Source organism: Myripristis murdjan, chromosome 24 (genome assembly GCF_902150065.1).
Source record: "Myripristis murdjan chromosome 24, fMyrMur1.1, whole genome shotgun sequence".
In the NCBI taxonomy this organism is placed as follows: Eukaryota; Metazoa; Chordata; class Actinopteri; order Holocentriformes; family Holocentridae; genus Myripristis; species Myripristis murdjan.
The window spans coordinates 17,873,955-17,891,857 of NC_044003.1; the positions used below are offsets into that span (position 1 = coordinate 17,873,955).

At 39.1% G+C, this 17,903-nt stretch overlaps 1 protein-coding gene across 2 annotated transcripts; it reads left to right on the forward strand.

Annotated features, from left to right (window-relative positions):
* Positions 1-1,249: 1,249 nt before the first annotated feature.
* Positions 1,250-7,905, forward strand: taf1a (TATA box binding protein (TBP)-associated factor, RNA polymerase I, A). 2 transcript variants are annotated; one of them, XM_030047771.1, is made up of 11 exons: positions 1,250-1,374; positions 2,249-2,452; positions 2,949-3,112; positions 3,221-3,334; positions 3,459-3,657; positions 4,162-4,283; positions 4,606-4,764; positions 5,114-5,180; positions 5,534-5,657; positions 5,996-6,156; positions 7,485-7,905. In XM_030047771.1, exons 2-11 carry the CDS (start codon positions 2,329-2,331, stop codon positions 7,535-7,537), a joined length of 1,287 nt encoding a protein of 428 aa, XP_029903631.1. In that variant the 5' UTR covers positions 1,250-1,374; positions 2,249-2,328; the 3' UTR covers positions 7,538-7,905. The 2 variants fall into 2 exon arrangements, with proteins under 2 accessions (XP_029903631.1, XP_029903632.1); XM_030047772.1 differs by lacking the exon at positions 1,250-1,374 and adding an exon at positions 1,841-1,860.
* Positions 7,906-17,903: the final 9,998 nt, after the last annotated feature.

The window sequence follows — 17,903 nt, forward strand, 5'->3', positions numbered from 1 at the left end:
CAACAAGGGAGAAAATGTGGGGATAAAGATATATTTTAAAGTTCAAATCTGACAGCACTGCCATGTAATAAAGCTGATCTGAATATAAGAAGAGAAACCTTCTCTGAAAATGTCCCCGATTCCCTCTCCTTAGAGCAATGCAGATTTAACACCTGAAATCATATTGCAAATGTCACCTGGCCAGTTTCACCTTCTGTGGGGAAGTCATTTTCACAGACGCTGATTGAACTGTCAAAGACCTACAAAGAAATAACATACTCATTTGGAAATTCTTAGCATTCACCTTTAATGAGAGAGCAAAATAAACATTTGAAATAAGCTGTAAGAACAGGTTCCTAAAATATCAGATAGCAGCTCAGTTGGTCTGTGGTAAATTTACATGCCGTCTCTCACTTTTATTGTAGAACCAATGAACCAGTTTCACTGGAAGTGAGAGGGAAATGAAGATGGCAATCATGGGTTATCATGGGTTATCATGGGTATCATGGGTTCTGTAGCCACAAAATTAATCAGAATTACATCCAGGCACACATACCTATAAGCCTAGTGTCTCTCAACTAGGCCTACATTTATTTTAAAGTTTGGAGATGGGTAATAAAGCGGTTTCTGTCATATAATGAGGTGTATGGTTTGTCTTTTTAAACTCAGGTTGTTTTACTAGCTTGTGGAAAAGATCTCCTGAATGAAAGAAAAAATTTGAATTAAAGAAAAACAAAAACAAAACAACATACTGTACTATAGTAATTAAATAATATATTCAGAAGGATATTATACATAGGACACTCTATAGTAAGTATAGTATACTCTTCATTAATTCCTCACAATATAAAGTAGCACTAAAAATGGTTAAAAAAAAAAATATGCACATGGTCAGGTAACTATTGAGTACCACAAGCACACTATAAATCCTCATTTTTCAAAAAATAAATAAAATAAAATAAAATAAAATGATCGGAACACATTTTTTAGTACATTTTTATTTCAAGTCACGAACAAACATATAAACAGATAAACAGATAAAAAAAAAAAAACATCGCTTACAAATAGATGAAGCTCTAACAGAATAAAATGTAAAGTAGCACAAAGTGGGCGTTTATTGAAACGCTTGGCTTCCAGCCGCCATTAAAATTTAGAAGAAGAAGAAAGTAACAGGAAGAAGAGAAGAAGAGCTCTGGCTGCTGGCCCCGCCCCTCAGACTGCAACAGCCAATCAGTAGTCGTCTTCTTCGCCCCTCCTAATACGTTTTGTAGTCTTATGACAGCTTTTGTAGTTTTTGTAGCTCTGTTTGTACTTAGCAACGTGCTCCGTCCAACTTGAGTAAATCATCGTGGAGCTGGACACCAGAGGACACTGAAACTGGGCAAACTTTGCATGGTAACAGCTGCGAATTAAAGTTAATTTGACTTACTGTCCTCAGACATTATTATCTGCTAACTAATTCAGCCGAGTCAGACGTTAGCCTTACAAAAATGTCAACATGAAAGTGCTAGCTCTTATGTTAGCTAAGTCAGGTAGGAAGTGTTATCGTTGGGTTGGAAGATAACATAACAGCGATTACATTTGTTAACGAGCTTGTATTTGTTTTAAGCGAAGAGAAAAACGTGTTAATGTAGCTGTTTAACTGTTATGGCGTTGTTGTTGTTGTTGTTTTTTTTTTGGGCTCTGTTACAAACCCCATCGCAGCTGCGTATAGCCTTAGATAAAATTCATAAATTACTGTCCCATAGTCCTGTAAATTTAGCAACAGTACTGGCACAGATCTGTTATTTTGTGTGTATTGCTGTTTGTATTTTACATTTCAATCCCAGTGTGCCATCAGGGTCCAACACAGGAACTGTCCTCTGTCCATCATTAGCAGCAGTACGTTTTATTTTATTTTTCCTTGTTAAGGAGAGTGGTAGTAATGTAATCTAGAGTTTATTAAACTGTTCAGAAGGTCTAGATTCCATTATTAATATAGGCTGTTGATCATGCTGCATATTAGCTCTGGCCAGGACCAGCAAACTATCATGTTGATGCTCAGCAGTGAATATATGCCTTGCCTCAGTCATCATTGCCTTCTGTGTGTTTACTACTCTTCTGGTTGCTCCTGTTGCACTGTTACTCTCTGAATCCTTCTAGTACCTTGCACAAATAACTCATAAATCCCTGTGCATCACCTTTGTTTCTTTTTCAGCATCAGCACTTGGGCTTGGCTTGCAGGAGTGTCCTTAAGAATTTAAACACAGTACTACTTTTCTTGCCACAGGTGTGAGTCTTACAGTGCTTACAGTGCTTACCCGGCCTGGTGGCAGACAGCAGCAGTTCAGTCTGAGTTGAGCTGCTGTTATGGATGATTTGGAAGCAGAGCAAAGCCCCCCTCAGGAGTCAGATGAAGACGAGCCCTCAGACAGTAACACTCAAAATGGAGCACAACTGTCAAAACTACCTTTGGCAGATCCCATATTTCAAGGTGAAGTAAATGTTACTTTGGTTGTTGTGTTTATTGTGGAAGACTTACTAATAGTTAGTCTTTATGACAAATGCATTCATGTGCATTAGGGGTGTAACCATTGATTATAAATACTGTCAATTCAACTGAATCAACGTGGTAAAAGAAATAAATAGAATGAATAACTCACTTTGGCTTGAATTGATATGAAATACTTGGAATCAAATTGCTCATGTTTTTTTTTAAAAAAAAAAAAAAAAACTTTTAGTGAATTCTGTCGTCTATTTTTTTTTTTTTCACCTTTCAGAAGAAAAAAGATAGTCTTGCATTACTGCACACACTCTAATCATGGTTTACAAACTCGAATCAAATTGAATTGTTCCAAAAAATAAAAATCAGCATCAAATTGAATTTGCAAGTACTGAATTGAATTGTTGCATTTGTTCTCAGTAACCTAAAGTAAGGAAATCTGACATGTGAGACTGTGTATTAACTTATTCCTGCCTTGCATCTTTAGAAACAATCAAAGAATCAGGGTTTCACAGGACCACACGGATTTGTCTGGAGCAGATCAGAGAAGCCATGTTGCATCATAGATGGCAAGAAGCAGCAGAATATATGAGTAGTTGCTACCAAATGTTGGAAGACACAAAAGGAGGCTCATTACAGCGGATTAGAGAGGTAAGTTTGAGTACTAGTCATGCACAGTGCAGTTTGAGGATGTATTGAAAGCAAGTTTTGATTTCCAGATGCTCAGTTTAAGCGCTCTTTTTATAATTCCTATCCCAGATCATTTGGAGAATAAGCACTGAGATCCTACACCATCACCCTAACTCAAAGATGGAAGACTATAACAACATCTATGAACGGATGAAACATTCAGGAGTGAAACATTACCTGATGGTATGTAACTTAACAGACCTGATTGCACAGTGTACACGTCTCGGGATTGTTTACCGCGGTGTTGAGGCACTGTTTGGTCCTGTGTTTCACGGTGCTTTGGCATCTTAAATTTGATGTCTTCTAGATCTGTCTGGAACATTCTTTCCACCTGCTGGTGAATGGCCAGATTGAGGATGCAAAGCGCCAGTTGTCTATTGCAGAAAGTTGGAAGTATGGGAAGCTGTTTGCAGGACAGTCTCAGAGGAGTAAACTGATCCAGGCCTACAGGAGTTTGCTCGAGTATTTCATCTGGTGTGACAAAAAATTCACACACTCCCTCACCGGTAAGCGGATACACAGCAAAACAAAACAACCCAAAGCATTTATTATTAATGTGTGTCAGATACACTTGCACAACACAAACTTTTGTGTTGTGTTGCAGTGCCATCTACAGGTCAGATCCTGTAACTACCACATGGAATGAATTTGGTAAAGATTAAAGTCTTGGGCTGTAGTTAGACTGGATATTTGTCCGTATTCACAATTACCTTGTAATGACTCATTATGTGTCCAATATTGGCAATATTTATTAAGCTGTGTGTCAGCAGAAATTGTATCTGTTTCTCCTCTCCAACTTTTTACACTTGTCTTATGTGCATTGTGACTGGATAGTGGTGTATGTAGAAATCCAGTCATACACAGTCATAGAGACATGCATACATCTGATTTTTAAAGAACTGGTTGAAATATCTGCAAACTATATTTTTCTATGCCCTGACCTGGATTGTACGGCACTAGTTGATCTCCGAACTGCTTCCTTTCAAGTGACTCATAGCCAACCATTTCAGATAATCCTGATGATGGTGCCACTGAAGAGATGCACAGGTACTTCAGACACTCCGCTGTCAACCTGAAAGACATTTTGACAAATCCAGGCATCTGGGATCCCTTTATACTGAGTTATGTTGATGTGAGTATTCATCCTAATGGAAAAATCAACTACTTAAGTGATAGAGACAGAATGACTGATATACCACTTAATATACCACTAAGCATGCAGCACTCTTTAAGGATGAGACTAAATTGTTAAGGGAGACATGCAGATAATGCTCACTGATACTCGCTAACACAAAATCTCCAACAAAACAGGCATATGTACAATTACATTTTGACCTTTAATACATTTTGATTTCATTTGTCAGTTTGCTCCACCCATATGCTCTTGTAATAAGAAATTAGCTTTTTGTTTCTACTTATATCTCTGCTTATAAGACTCTGTTTGTTGTTGGCAGATGTTGGAATTCTATGAGGATAATGAAGAGGCTTTGAGGGTCCTGAATGACTATGCATATAACAGCTCTTTTCCCCTAAATCCCAATGCGCATGTGTTCTTGTACCAGTACCTCAAGAGGCATGAGGCTCCACAGAGTAAACTAATGAAAGTATTAAAGGTAAAACCATGTACATTTACAGGAAACAATAGATTGTTTTGAACGCACTAATGCATTACTGTTCATTTGTTGGTGCATGATCAATTTAGCTTCAGGTAAGTGATGCTTTAAGAAAAGCATTAAAATTGAAAACTAAGCCATATGTTCACTCAGTCGTAACACATTTGTTATTTTGTGGTGTGTGTGTAGAGAAGGAGATGAAACTTAAATGATCCCTGTGGGGAAATTTCATCCAAGTTATGATTTTAAATGCAGGCGTATAATTTGTGCCAGCATGTTCTCAGGTTTACTTTAGAGAAAATAGACACAGAAATGAATGTACCACTTACATTACTTCCCTTTGTCATAGGGCCTCTATGCTCTAGTCCCAAGTCACGAGTTGATGCTGGAATACTGTTCTCTGCTGCTTCAATCAGGTAACATCAGTGTGTAGTCATAGACTGTCAATCCCAAATAAGATATAGACCATTTGGAAAAAATGAACACCCAATGTTACCACATGATTTACAGCACACAAAAAATAACATGAATTGATCATATTTGACTTATAGTTGTTAATATAAGTCTTTACTCGATCAGGTAACTCTTTCACATACTTAATGATGAACATCAGGTTCCCTGTTGATCTGTGTGTCATTTAACTGTCTCACACCCATTTTAAATTCACACATTTGTCTTATGTGCAGGTGCTCTTTTTGCTCTTTTTTGAGTTGTATAGTATCCAGTATATTCTGCCCGGCTGATGAAATGTAACCCTCTGGTGTTGCAGAAAAAGAAGACAACATCCAGAAGGCTTTAGGAGTCATTCTAGATATGTTGGACTACACCTGCTGGAAGACCAACTTGGAAGTGTGGAAGTGTCTGAAGACCATTATTGACAAATTGAAGCTTCAGTATGTCATCCAACCCGTCTTGATTTCAAAAGAATTTACACAGAGATAACCACCCGAGCTTGACTTACTTCTAGCACCAAGACAATAATATTAATCAGATCTTAGATGGTGACTGTTTGTCGGTTGCTATTTTATCTATGCAGCTCACCATCACTGCTGAAGTGCTGTTGGAAAAAGGCATGTATTTAGGTGGAATATATAAGAATACACATTTCCTCGTAACATGTAACATAAATTGATTTGTTGGAAAGCTCTATTTTTATTCAACTTTATACTCACTGCAGTTTTTACTGTGTAAAGACATTGTTTTTCAAGCATCTCCTGTATGTTGTGTTTAGAAATGCAGGAAATTGGAGTGACATCATATCTGGCAAAATGGAGGCAAGAAAAGACTGGTGGCCTGCGCTGCACTTCACAAGTTTCCATGCCAGGAAAGACTCTGAGGAGAACCCAGAGTTGGTTGAAATGAAGGCATCACTGACATCAGTCCTTTTCCCAGGTAAGAAGGTGCACATAACACACAACTCAGCTGTCTGGAGTTAGGGAGAAGACCTCTAGCGCTTGTGTCTTATTAATTCAGCTAATCATTGTTGATTGGAGGTGTCCACTTAAGAAATAAGCCACAGAGGCTGTGTTTTACATTGGACTACAGTTTTTATAGTATACTAAAGGGATGTTGTCCAGTATAAAGCAAAGCAGGGTGGCTGATTGCAAGAGTGGCAGTGTTTGATGATGTTTTTGTATAACGTTGGATTTATTAAAAAATTTGTAATTAGCTGTTTTTCTTCCGCCTATAATATAGCTCCATGCAACAGTATCATATAGCTTTATAACATTTAATTAAACATTAAGTGGGTGCCAAGCAACAGATTACAGCAGGTATTATTTTCATTAGGGATTCTTATTGAAATTAACTGATTTGGTCACAGGTGTGCATTTTATTGGGTATTTCATTATGGAAAACAACAGAGCCATTTATGTTATCATTGAATTGAGTGCTCAGATTAGCTCTATCATAAGGATGAGTTACATGAGTTGATGTGTAAATGATCAGTTATAACGAAGCAGCATACTTTATCATTTCTGCCTCTCTGCTTCTGTAACTGCCTGCTGTCCATCATATCAGGCAGTTATTAGATATCAGTTTGTGCCTCGCATTCAGGCTCCCATTGACTGCAATATCTTTTGGTTGTGGTTATGTACTGTAATCACATGACAGCGAACGTTAAGCCTCTGAGGCGGTGCAATAAACTAATCTTTTTGTCTTTTGGCCAGAGTGGCAGATGGATTCCAAAACTCATCATGCAATTCCTCCGTTTTTTCAGCCAGCTATGCTTTTTCTAATGGATTTCATGGCTGTTTTCCTGACAGTGTGGCTGGTGGGCAGCTTCGTCTGCCACAGACAAAGCTGCCCAGTCTTACTGAATTATCAATTATATCAATTAATCATTTTGGTAGCATTGAGCACAGGAACAAACTATCTACCTGGGAGCATATGGTTGGTGTCTGTGCTGATGCCATCTCTTAACAGATAAATTGACAAACATTGCATTCTCTAAAAGCTTTCCTTTCCTGTCTTTAATTTTTTTCTCCTTGAGTGAAAACAAGAGTGCAGTGTTTAGAAGAAATATTGATTTGTTACACTGGAAACCAGGAGCTCAAAACCTGCCTCAGTGCCAGCATAGCAGCATTGGGATTTGCTGGTGTTTTGAGGAATTACTGTAGGCGCTAAGCTTGTCTGAAACAGTAAGAAGTGAGTTCTAAATTGAATGTGTGGATCCTCCTGAAATTTTGCTGTCCAGTTAATCGTTTTCTATCCTTTTACAGACCAAACTCTTAACTACACCGCTGAAGAGGTTATCAGTGGAGAGAGGACTTAAAAGAAGAGCACAAATGAAAATATCAAAGTGTGGCTTCAAAGTATCAACTGTCGCTGAAATACTGTCAGGAAATGTGGTAGTAACCTTGGCAAAGGCATCTTGATAAAGAACACAAGTCTAACTGGCAGATGTGAACGTCATTACAGCTTTTTTCCCCATGAAAGGAAAGAGATTTTTTTCCCACGTGTGCTGAATTGAATCTAGAGGTTTATATCATCAAGGTATTCTACATTGTCCACTAGGTGGAACTCTTGTTATGTATTTTTGTAATGACTAGCTGCTGAGTTTTACCACTGCATTTTGACAAACTGTACAAAGCTCGGTGTCCGTCTGTAATGTTTCAGTAAACATTTTAATGAAAGCCCAGTTTCACTCTGGCCTCAGCTGAACTTTGCCAGCTCTCCAGATGAGCTGTAAGGTCACTGGTGATTACACACCACACACAGCCGGAGGGATTTTTTCTCTCTGTCAGCTCTTTTGCCATGTCATGCCAAGTGCTCACTCAACACGCAACACTGACCCAACAGGAGCATAATTATGCACAAGTGTAAGTTAGGAGGTCAGAGGCTTGACAGGGAGCCACAGTCAGGGACGTGATGAGGAACACAAAAAGCAAGAAAGCATTAATTGTCTATTAGAAAAGAATGGGACGAGTGTCCTTAAATCTGAAATCCCGGACCAATATCCCTTTGAAGCAGCACAACAATGTACCACATTGAAAGGTGCTAAATTCTGTTTGCCTCTCAAGTGGCTAATAGCTTTATAATCTCAAAATGCTTACACTTGTTGGGGGGTTGCAAGGAATTATACAGCCAGAAGTGCAAAACATTAGGAATAACTCCTTTTGCACAATCCATCTCTCAGTTGTTTCAGGGTTGAAAATCCATTTATTCTCTCTTTCCCTTGGGTTTAAAAAATGCATTCAGCAAAGGATCATCATTTTCTGTGGAAAGAGCATGTAGTTGTAATATTTTGTACATGCACATATCATAAGTATGCCTTTTCTCAGTGTTTTATTTCACAAAGCTCTGACATTTCGGCATGCCTTGTAGGAAAGAGGCTTATCCTTATTGATGCCATCTATTCAATTTCTGAAAAGGGATTTTATTGTCCTGAGCTAAGGGTGTTCCTAATGGTATCACAGGATGCCGGCTTACACACACACCTCATTCTCAGTCCTTTGCACTGAACCATGGAATAAAGTCACCCATGCAACGGCATGCCAATTTAATAAGTGAAAGTGTTTGTAATGATTCTGTTTCAGCTTGCCACAGTGTTGGCCATGTAGCGACACAGTCAGGCGTGTATGTGTGTCTGTGTTGCTCTGCAGTCATTACATAAACCAAAGCCCAAAGCATTTGCCTGACCACAGGAGCAGCTGCACATGGGAGATGGGAATACATCACACGTCATTTGAAAATTCAAAACTTGGAACAATGAAGAAGAGCAAATCATGAACTGGTTACTGCAATGATGGATTGTGTTCAGGTTGTGACCTTGTGTTTCTGGGCTCTGATTTTATTGCTGGCACTGCTTCACATTCATAGAGCTACAGACATTCACATTTGGGTGGGGTGTTCTGGTCATGAATCAGCTCTGTTGGAGTAATTTTGATTTGTGTGCCTTGCTCACTGGCACCTTGACAGCAATTTTTGCAGCACAGATTTTTGTCCCAGCTTTCAAATGGTGATTTCGCTCACCGGCCCACTTGTGTTGCCATGGAACAATTAAGAGTAGAGTATGTGTGTGGTGCATAGCCTATTGTTGTCTGAATCCCACTCACATTGATTTGAACTTTACAGATAAAATCCAGAGGGAATAAATCCACAGAACAGCTTCAGGCACATGGGCTAGCATCAGTCACATTTTCAACAGGGGTTATCATTTACAGCTAGACAGGGGTGTTATGCATCATGTCACTCTTGAGTCTTTCACTGTATGTGAGTACCTCTTCTTTAAATCATATATCTTGGCATGTACTGCATTACTTTTTGATATGTCTGCACCAATGCAACCAACATAGCTCATCATATATGGTGTATATCGCTTCTGATTTTAATGGGAAGATTAAGCAGTCCATGGTAAGTGATTTTAAGATGGATCCTATGCAGGCCATTGTGCCCAGGATTTGTTTAGAATAATAATAATGATAATAAAGGCAGCAACATATATCAATTGTAATAAATACAAAACTAGTCATCAATTAAAAGCTGTGAAAGGAGGTAAAAAAGAAAGAAACAAACAAACAAACAAAAAACAAACAAAAAAACAGGTTTTAAGAATGGACTGAAAAGATGACACTGACTCTGCCAGCCTTGGATTCTCAGGCAGGACGCTCCACAACCTGGGGGATCCTGACAGCAAAGGCCCAGTCACCTTTCAGACTCTAACCAGTTTACTGGGATAGTGAGGAAGCTTCTCATTATTTTTAAAATCTCTGAAAGATAACTTGGGGCTAAGCCATGTGAAGCCTTTAAAGTAATCAGTAAAGTCTTAAAATCTACTCTAAAACAAACAGGCAACCAGTGCAGAGATACTAAAACAGGTGATATGCTTTTGATGCCACATGCTGAAGACACTGGAGACAATCAAACTCCGTCTGAATAAGCCAGGGTGTACGGAGCATTATACTAGTGAAGTGGAGATGAAATTAAAGCCTTTATAACCCTCTCTGTCAGTACACATTAGAATCATTTAATTTTTGTGAGAAAAAGTGCATTGTACCAATTGCCTGAACTGATGTGCCATTCCTTTCATCCATCTGTGATGAGTACTTGTTTAACTCTGCTTCAGTACTTTATTAATACTTCATCAGATTGTACAGTGGGGATAAAGAAGGATGATGACGAAGGTAAACTGTATCTTAACATATGCCAGAATTGATGAATGCAGTTAAAGTGCACTGAGCACCCTTGGACACGTGCACAAATCCACCTCGACATACACACAAACACCTCCAATTTAAAGCTGCTTTGCGTAGTTTTTGGAGGAGAAATAATCTTTGACTCGTTTAAGAAAGGATTAATTTATGTTTGGCAGTGAAGTGCTCTAAGAGAAGAAGTGGACAACTGGAACACAGTTGGCTAGAAGCTAGAGATTAACCTAGCTGTGGTGGAGCCACTCTCCCATCATGTTGACACACAGAAGTATCTTCTAGGTCAGCTGTTAAGCCTTCAGCCTGTTGAGGCAGCAGCAGGGCAGCCTGGTTGTTAACAGGCCCGTCCTGTAGCTGGGAGGTGTAGGTTTGGTCCTCGCAGCATCCATGTGTCCTTGGCCAAGACGCTGAACCCTCACCAGCTTACTCGTTTGAAATAGCTCTGGATGTGACTGTTCACCCATGCCTGATATGTAAATGTAATATTAAAACACTTTGAGTTTATTGTCTTATTTGCGGGACATTTTTTATACATCATGAGCTATTGGTGAACCAAGAGTAACTTATGGTACATACAGATGTCCACTGGAAAATACAGTGTAAAAAATAGGTTCCCAATGGGTTGTAGTACATTAAATAGGACAGGGGTGAAACTGTATATAATGCACAAAAATGTAAATATGTAATGTAAAAATATAATGTATAACGACAGTACATCTGGCCAACAAGTGGCTCCACTGGTTCCACCAGCTTGATTAGTGATCAGGAGGCAAGGCGATAGACAAGACCCTTTCATCTGGGAAAGCATCCTAAGGCTGTTGTATCACAGAGGCTGCTGGGGTACTGTAAAACCTATCAGCGTACAAAAACAAAGTTCTGTTGGGCCTTCTCGTGGACATCAAATGACTCTAACAGGCCTTTTCAAGCCAGTTCTAACCCAGGGAGGAATTTACAGATGTTGGTGCCTTAACCCCACTGTGAATTGACAGGCATAATAACTATTTGTGTAATTAATCAACAGTGTCGGTTGCAGACTGAATCTATTTGCTGCTGAGGAAAAAAAGAAACGCATAATAAGGCGAAATGTTTCAGTTTCATGCCTGATGTGGTGAGGGCCTAGGCGTTTCTTTGTTGTTTCAGGCTGGCTTTAATTGAGTTTTCCCCTCTTGTACTGTTTCCATCTTCCCCCAACAATCCCTCTTCACACACATACACAAACATTCACAAATACACACACACACACACACACACACACATGCTGCAGTTAGTGACTCACGGTCTCGCTTGACTTGGTCTGCACGACTCCAAGGATTTGTAACCTAAAATCCAGACTTGCACAGTGACAGTGTAACATCTTGGTTGCTCTGCAAGACATTTAAAGTCTGGTATAGTTTGAAAGGGCAAAAGAGAGATGGAGGCAGAGAGAATGATAATTCATCCATGCAATTTGGACTTAACATATTGATGTGTTTGCCAGAGCTGTGGCATTGCTACTGTACAAGCAGGAAGGAGATAAAACATGAAGGCTTGCAGCTCCTTGCCTTTGCTAAAGCCACAGTCAGATTTATATGCACTGTACAATTAAAGATCAAAAAGAAAAGGGAAATATAAGTCAAACATGAAGGAAAAGTCTTTATCATAAAGTCTTCATCATAATAATGTAGCTTTGGTGTGAAGCGGCCAGTGTATAAGTGGTATATTCCAGACTTATGATGGTACATTTAAACACTATGATAACAAAAGGCCTCTGACACACTCAAGATAGTGGCAGATGCTAAGACATAAAATTGCTTGAGGGGAGTCAAGCCTTGCACAACTTTAGGGAGAGGGAAAAAAAAAAAAAAGCACAAAAAAAAAAAAAAAAAAAAATTCCCAAAATATCCTCCCGTTCTGTCTGTGAACTTGAAAGTGACAACTGCAATACCTTTGTTCTCAGAGTGCAGCTGCAAAAATAGCTTTCAATAATGTATTAGGAGAATAAAGACTGTGAGCTGATTTCTGGGGAGACGGGGCTCAGCTCTGTGTGCCAGGACCAGGAGCTTTCTCTGCTGTGCCTGCACTGGGAGAAAAGATCAAGCCGGTGAACACAAACTCATCCTCTTGACTTCCAAGATTGCTCTACATATGCGGCATGGAATAAAACCGAGCTAAAAAACCTCAGGCTTGGAATAAACAGCCCGTCCCTGAAAGACATCTACAGTATGCCTGCATAGGATTTAATATCTTTCTTCACAAAGGATTTCTCACTATTCCTGGGGATCTCAGTGACTGATTCCTGAAATGTTGGTCACCTGTACAGCAGCAAGGACAACCACGGGTCTCTGTAGCCCCTCTAAGGCAGAAGACAAGTGGTGTAGAACAGCAATGTAATGACACTGACTTGCCAAGTGCCTTGACCAGCAGAGCGTTCACCTGAGGCTGTGGAGCTTTAATTTCCTGCGTGCCTGAGTGTGATAAGTGGCAATCCAAATGTCACTTTCCCTTCAAGTTCTGTCAACCAACTGGAGCAGGACGGGGTGGAAAAAAATGGAATGATTTGAAGTTTGAGGAAGGAAGCGCAACCGATTTTCCAGGCAGACATCAATTATTAAGACAAGTGCGACAGACGTGACATGATCTACAAATGATATCTTCGTGAAGCCGCATTTCTTTCTTTCTTTCTTTTTTTTTTTTGTGTGTGTTTGTGTGCTAACTTGGCAGTTCCTTGGGAGGTTTGACTGTGAATAAGATGTTGCAGCTACAGAATCTTTTGACAAAGGCAAGTGCCACCTGAGTGGAGAGTGTACAGTCTATTGTGCCCCTTCCCTGCAGGGGGCGCTCCATCTACCTGCAACCTCTGTTACCTTGGCAAAGCCCTGTCTCTCTTTCTCAGTCTTACCTCATTTGTTTTTAAGTCATGAAATAAAGTGTTATGTCGAAGTGACTGCATGTGTGAAAAGAGCGTCTGGGAGATCAAAGGTTTTATTGTTTTGTGTTTTACTTAACCTGTGGGCATCTTTTGTACGTGGGTTCACATGATGTAACCTTTTCATTTCTATGAAACCTTTGTTGTAAAACTGGTTGTTGTTATTGAGTACATGGTGGTGGATAATGACTCTATTTTACGAGTTCATATAGGCAATCATGGCTCCTTCCTTCATTCTCTGTTCTCTTTCCCCCACCCCATCTATGAAAGAAAAATAATGGATATTTATGTAATGTGACAGGCGTTGAATCCACCCCTGTAAGGTTACTAAAAGGTGATCCCATCCACCAAGACACCCACATGCTCACTTATCAGGCTTGCAGTCAGCAAAGCAGGCCCATTTTGCACTCGCCGTTACACTCTGAAATCAGCACAGGTATAATATCAGGCGGTCTGAACAATTCCTTGAAACGCTTTCCCAGAAATCAGGCTATTGTATATAACACGCTACCAACCGGGTGACTCATTGAAACTCATATGGGCCCACTGACTCATTTTCCCCTTTACTTATCTGTAATAATGTGTGTGCACAATGAGCGGTGTGACCTGACCCAGAGAAGGCTTGTTTGTCTGTCTGCCATGTCTGCAGCACGGTGTGTTGTGCGGTTGGAAAATACAACAAAGCCGGGTGCATTTTGAATGAATGTGGGAGCAGGAGAGCTCTGCCTATCTGTCTGCATCTCCAGTTTCATCTTTACTCATACATGAAGCTCGCTCAGTGATCACTGCGTCTCACCCTGTGCTTGTCTGCAGGGCTGTTACTGAAGATGATGTTCCTGTTTGTTCTTAAGACTTTTAATGCTCAAAGGGGGGCAGATCATTAAATGAATTAGGGTCATCCTGAAGTCTAAACTAAAGACTAAAGGTGACTTTGCCATCTGGGCCTTCAGGTTTTTTTTAAATTTATTTATTTATTTATTTTTAAATTCAGCATGAGATACTTGAGAATTAACTGGTAAAATTATCTCTGAAAACAGTTTGTTTTTACTACCATGATTTTTTTTTTTTTTTTTTTGCATGCTTTGTCCTCCTGTATCTCTGTTTTAAAGATATTTCTGGCATTTTTATTTCTAATCTTGCTGACATTTCTGTGTTGCCTTATTATTAAAGATATTAGAGGTGTAACTATTCATTCATTGTATCCATATATCAATTAAAATTTCTTCTGATTCAACTGAATCAATTTGCTATAAGACAGAGACAGAATGAATCGTTCTGACTTCAGCCTGAATCGATATGAAATACCTGGAATCAGTTAATTCACAATTCTTAAAAATAAAAACAAAACAACAGCAAAAACGACCTACCATTTTTGTGATCTCACAAAATACCTTAAATTGCAACTTTTCTGATAATAATTTTATTTATTTATTTATTCAGAATTAGTCATCTTAAAGGAATTCTGTTGTCTTGTCTGTTTCACTTTTCAGACCAAAAAGGATCGTTTTACATTACTGTGAGTTTATGTAATGGACATAAAAGTTTTGCTAAAAGCACTGAGCCAAATCATTGACAAACTCAAACTGAATTAATCCAAAATGGAAAAATCATGCTTAAATCAAATCTCCAATTAGTGATTTGTGAATCAAATTGAATCAATGTTAAGCCAAAGATTCACATCCTCAGTTATTTTTGTTGCTGTTGTCATCCAATCTGCAGTTGACTTACAGAGACAAGCCCTGACAATATGAGTCATTTACAGTTTTGAAAGTATTTGGAACATGTAAATAGTGTATTTATGTATGTATTGTTTGGAAACACTGGAATAAAATTAATTTGTGATTTGACTGAAAAGTGTGAAACAATGATCTTTGTCCACAGTCCTTCCTTCACGAAACTGTCTTTATACCCAGTGACGTATGCATACGGCTTTTTTTTTTTTTTTTTTTTTTTAAAGAAAATTCAGGGTATCACTCCAAATAGCACTAGATCCAAACGGTGAGTTAATGACCTCAAGCTTTGTGACCTCTGCCGAATGTGTCCACGAGTAAATTTTCATTGCCTGACCTCACTCAAAACACTGTTTCTCCTTTTGTATTCAAAAAGCTGTGATCATGTATTACTGCCTGACATTTTGCCACTGGCTTTTTTCTCTGCCAGCCTTTAAAATTGCTGTTTGTGTGTCTTTGTCCTGTGTTAAACTGTGTGTTAGGTCAGATTAACAAATGGTAGGGCCGGTGGCGGGCTGAATAACAGCATTAACCAGGGGACAATGGGAGCGTGGGACTAAGCCCTTTCACAACCTGTCTGACAGCCTGTAGGGTTGATGTCATCCTCTGACTCAGGCTGTTACCACCACCACTGTCACCCTGGACGCCTGGATACATGACATCACCAAATGACACATATCACTCTCCACGACTGCCTCGCTGCTCTTATTTCTCTCTGTCTCCCTCTTGATCTCAAGTCTCCAGCCATTTGCAAACTCATCAGTTTTCCTGCACAACTGGGACTTCCACTTAGTCTGTGAAAAAGGAGTAAAGCATGAAAGGCCTTTGTTTAGAGCCAAGGAGACTCACATAAAAGGTTAGAAAATATGAGAACAAAAACGGTGTGGTCATGTGATGTCCCCTAGAGCCGTGAGTCTCAATCTGCGGTTCGGGGACCTCCTAGGGGTCCTTGAGAGGGATTCTAGGGGGTCCTCAGAAAAATGGGGAATAATCTGCCAAACTACAATATACAGAGTTATGGAATTATTGAATAACTAAATCTTATCATGGGGATCCCTGAGACTTCATCCTATAAAATGTTGATCTGAACCCTGATGTGTATCAATGTGGGGTGCCCTGGGTTTCTTAGTGATGTACAGGATTTTTTTTTTTTTTTTTTTTTTTTTAGTAGTTCAAGTAATAAGATGCAGATTGCAGAATAACAGAAAGGGATGTCAGTGTCTTTTGGCTTAGTAAGAATAACAATGAATAATATTTGAATTTCACTCTTCAATTGCGATTTGAAACTTTCTGTGGACAGAGAAATGTCCTGGCCCAACACTTGAAGTTCTTTTGGACAACAGGGTGAATCAGCCATGTCTCGTTAAGTGGTGATAGGATGCTCCTCTCTGTTTCAGACCCACTTTGTGATTTAGAGAGCATAAGAATGATGTATTCAACATCTTGCATAGTGAAGCATTAAAGGAACAGTTCACCCAAAAATTTACTTTCTGTCATACCTCATACACTTTGTGCACCATGATCCAAGTCTGCTGAAGACAAACGATCACAGCTTGAGTGGAAAAGACCTTTATTTACATGTTTATTTTGTACAAATCCTCACCATATCCTTTAATAGCTTAACAGTTCACCCAAACCTCAACAATGAACTCTCTCCTGTATTTCTGTGTGCTACACACAGGCTAATGACATATGAAAGGTTTGGTCTTTTACCAGGCTGATGTAGCTTCATTCCCTTGCCCTGATATTTTGAAAATGGTTAAAGCGTTTCCTAGATGCTGAACTCTCACAATGTCTTGTCGAGCAGAATGTGGACATGCAAATCTCTAAAAATTGACTTCAGTTGTTTTGGAGAAGGCTGCCACGGAGTTGCACTAGATGTCTCCCTGTGATTTATGGACAAAGACACTTCACCTGTGACACTTCACCTCAACTGGTGAGGTGTCAGCAGCACAGACAGGAGTAAATAATCATGACAAATTTTTCAGTTTTAGGTGAACTGCTCCGTTTATATGAGTATCTGTCATAACTGCACAGCACATACACAGCAACTCGATCTCTATCATTCTGATGGCAACGTGACAGGCTATTTGATATTTATTTCAGTGTCTGACACAGGAGGAAATCCCCTGTGTGCAGCCTAATTGTCAAATATAGCAGTCGCGTAACATGCACCATCAAAGAGCATGACCTTGGTGGCCTTCCCTACCCTTCCAGATGGACCTGGTGGTACAATGCAGAATTTATCTGAAGTGCCATGTATGGTTTATACTTACATTCAGGGCTGTTTGAGCTCAGGTTTTACTGGATTTACAAATATAGAGTCTCAAGATACTTGAAAAAGCAATAAAAAGCATTTTAGAATTAAAAAAAAGCCTTCAATCCAGTGACTCCCAGTGTTAGGTTAAAGTGTCATTCTTTATTACTGATTGACACTATAGTGATTCCATATGTTGTCAGTTCATAAAAGCTTTAATATTTGTTATTCTAAATACCTGGTGACAAGTAAATGTCTCCAGAGAAAAATCCGCAGCCTTACAGGAAGTAATCTGTTTTACGTTTCTGGCAGCAGCAACAATACTTTATTAAGAATAAACAGAGGAACTGGATAGTTAGCAAAAGCAGTGATAGTCCTCCTACTATCTTCCACTCATTCAGTGTTTAACGTCTCTGAATACATGATTAACATTGTTTTTTTTTTTTTTTTTTGTTTCATATTTAATGATGTTTCCTCATTTAATTAAGACAACTGGGTAAACATAAAAAGGGAGGCTATTTAGACAGTCAACAAGACACATAAAGTACCTGACACATAAACTTGGGTAACGATTTTTATCATAATCATTTTCTGGAAAT

What these genes read in the sequence shown, in the direction of transcription:
- taf1a (XM_030047771.1), top strand. Translation starts at nt 2,329, where the DNA reads ATGGATGATTTGGAAGCAGAGCAAAGCCCCCCTCAGGAGTCAGATGAA. An exon ending in GGCAGATCCCATATTTCAAG is followed by an intron (nt 2,453 to 2,948) that starts GTGAAGTAAATG and finishes TTGCATCTTTAG; the next exon opens with AAACAATCAAAGAATCAGGG. An exon ending in TTATACTGAGTTATGTTGAT is followed by an intron (nt 4,284 to 4,605) that starts GTGAGTATTCAT and finishes TGTTGTTGGCAG; the next exon opens with ATGTTGGAATTCTATGAGGA.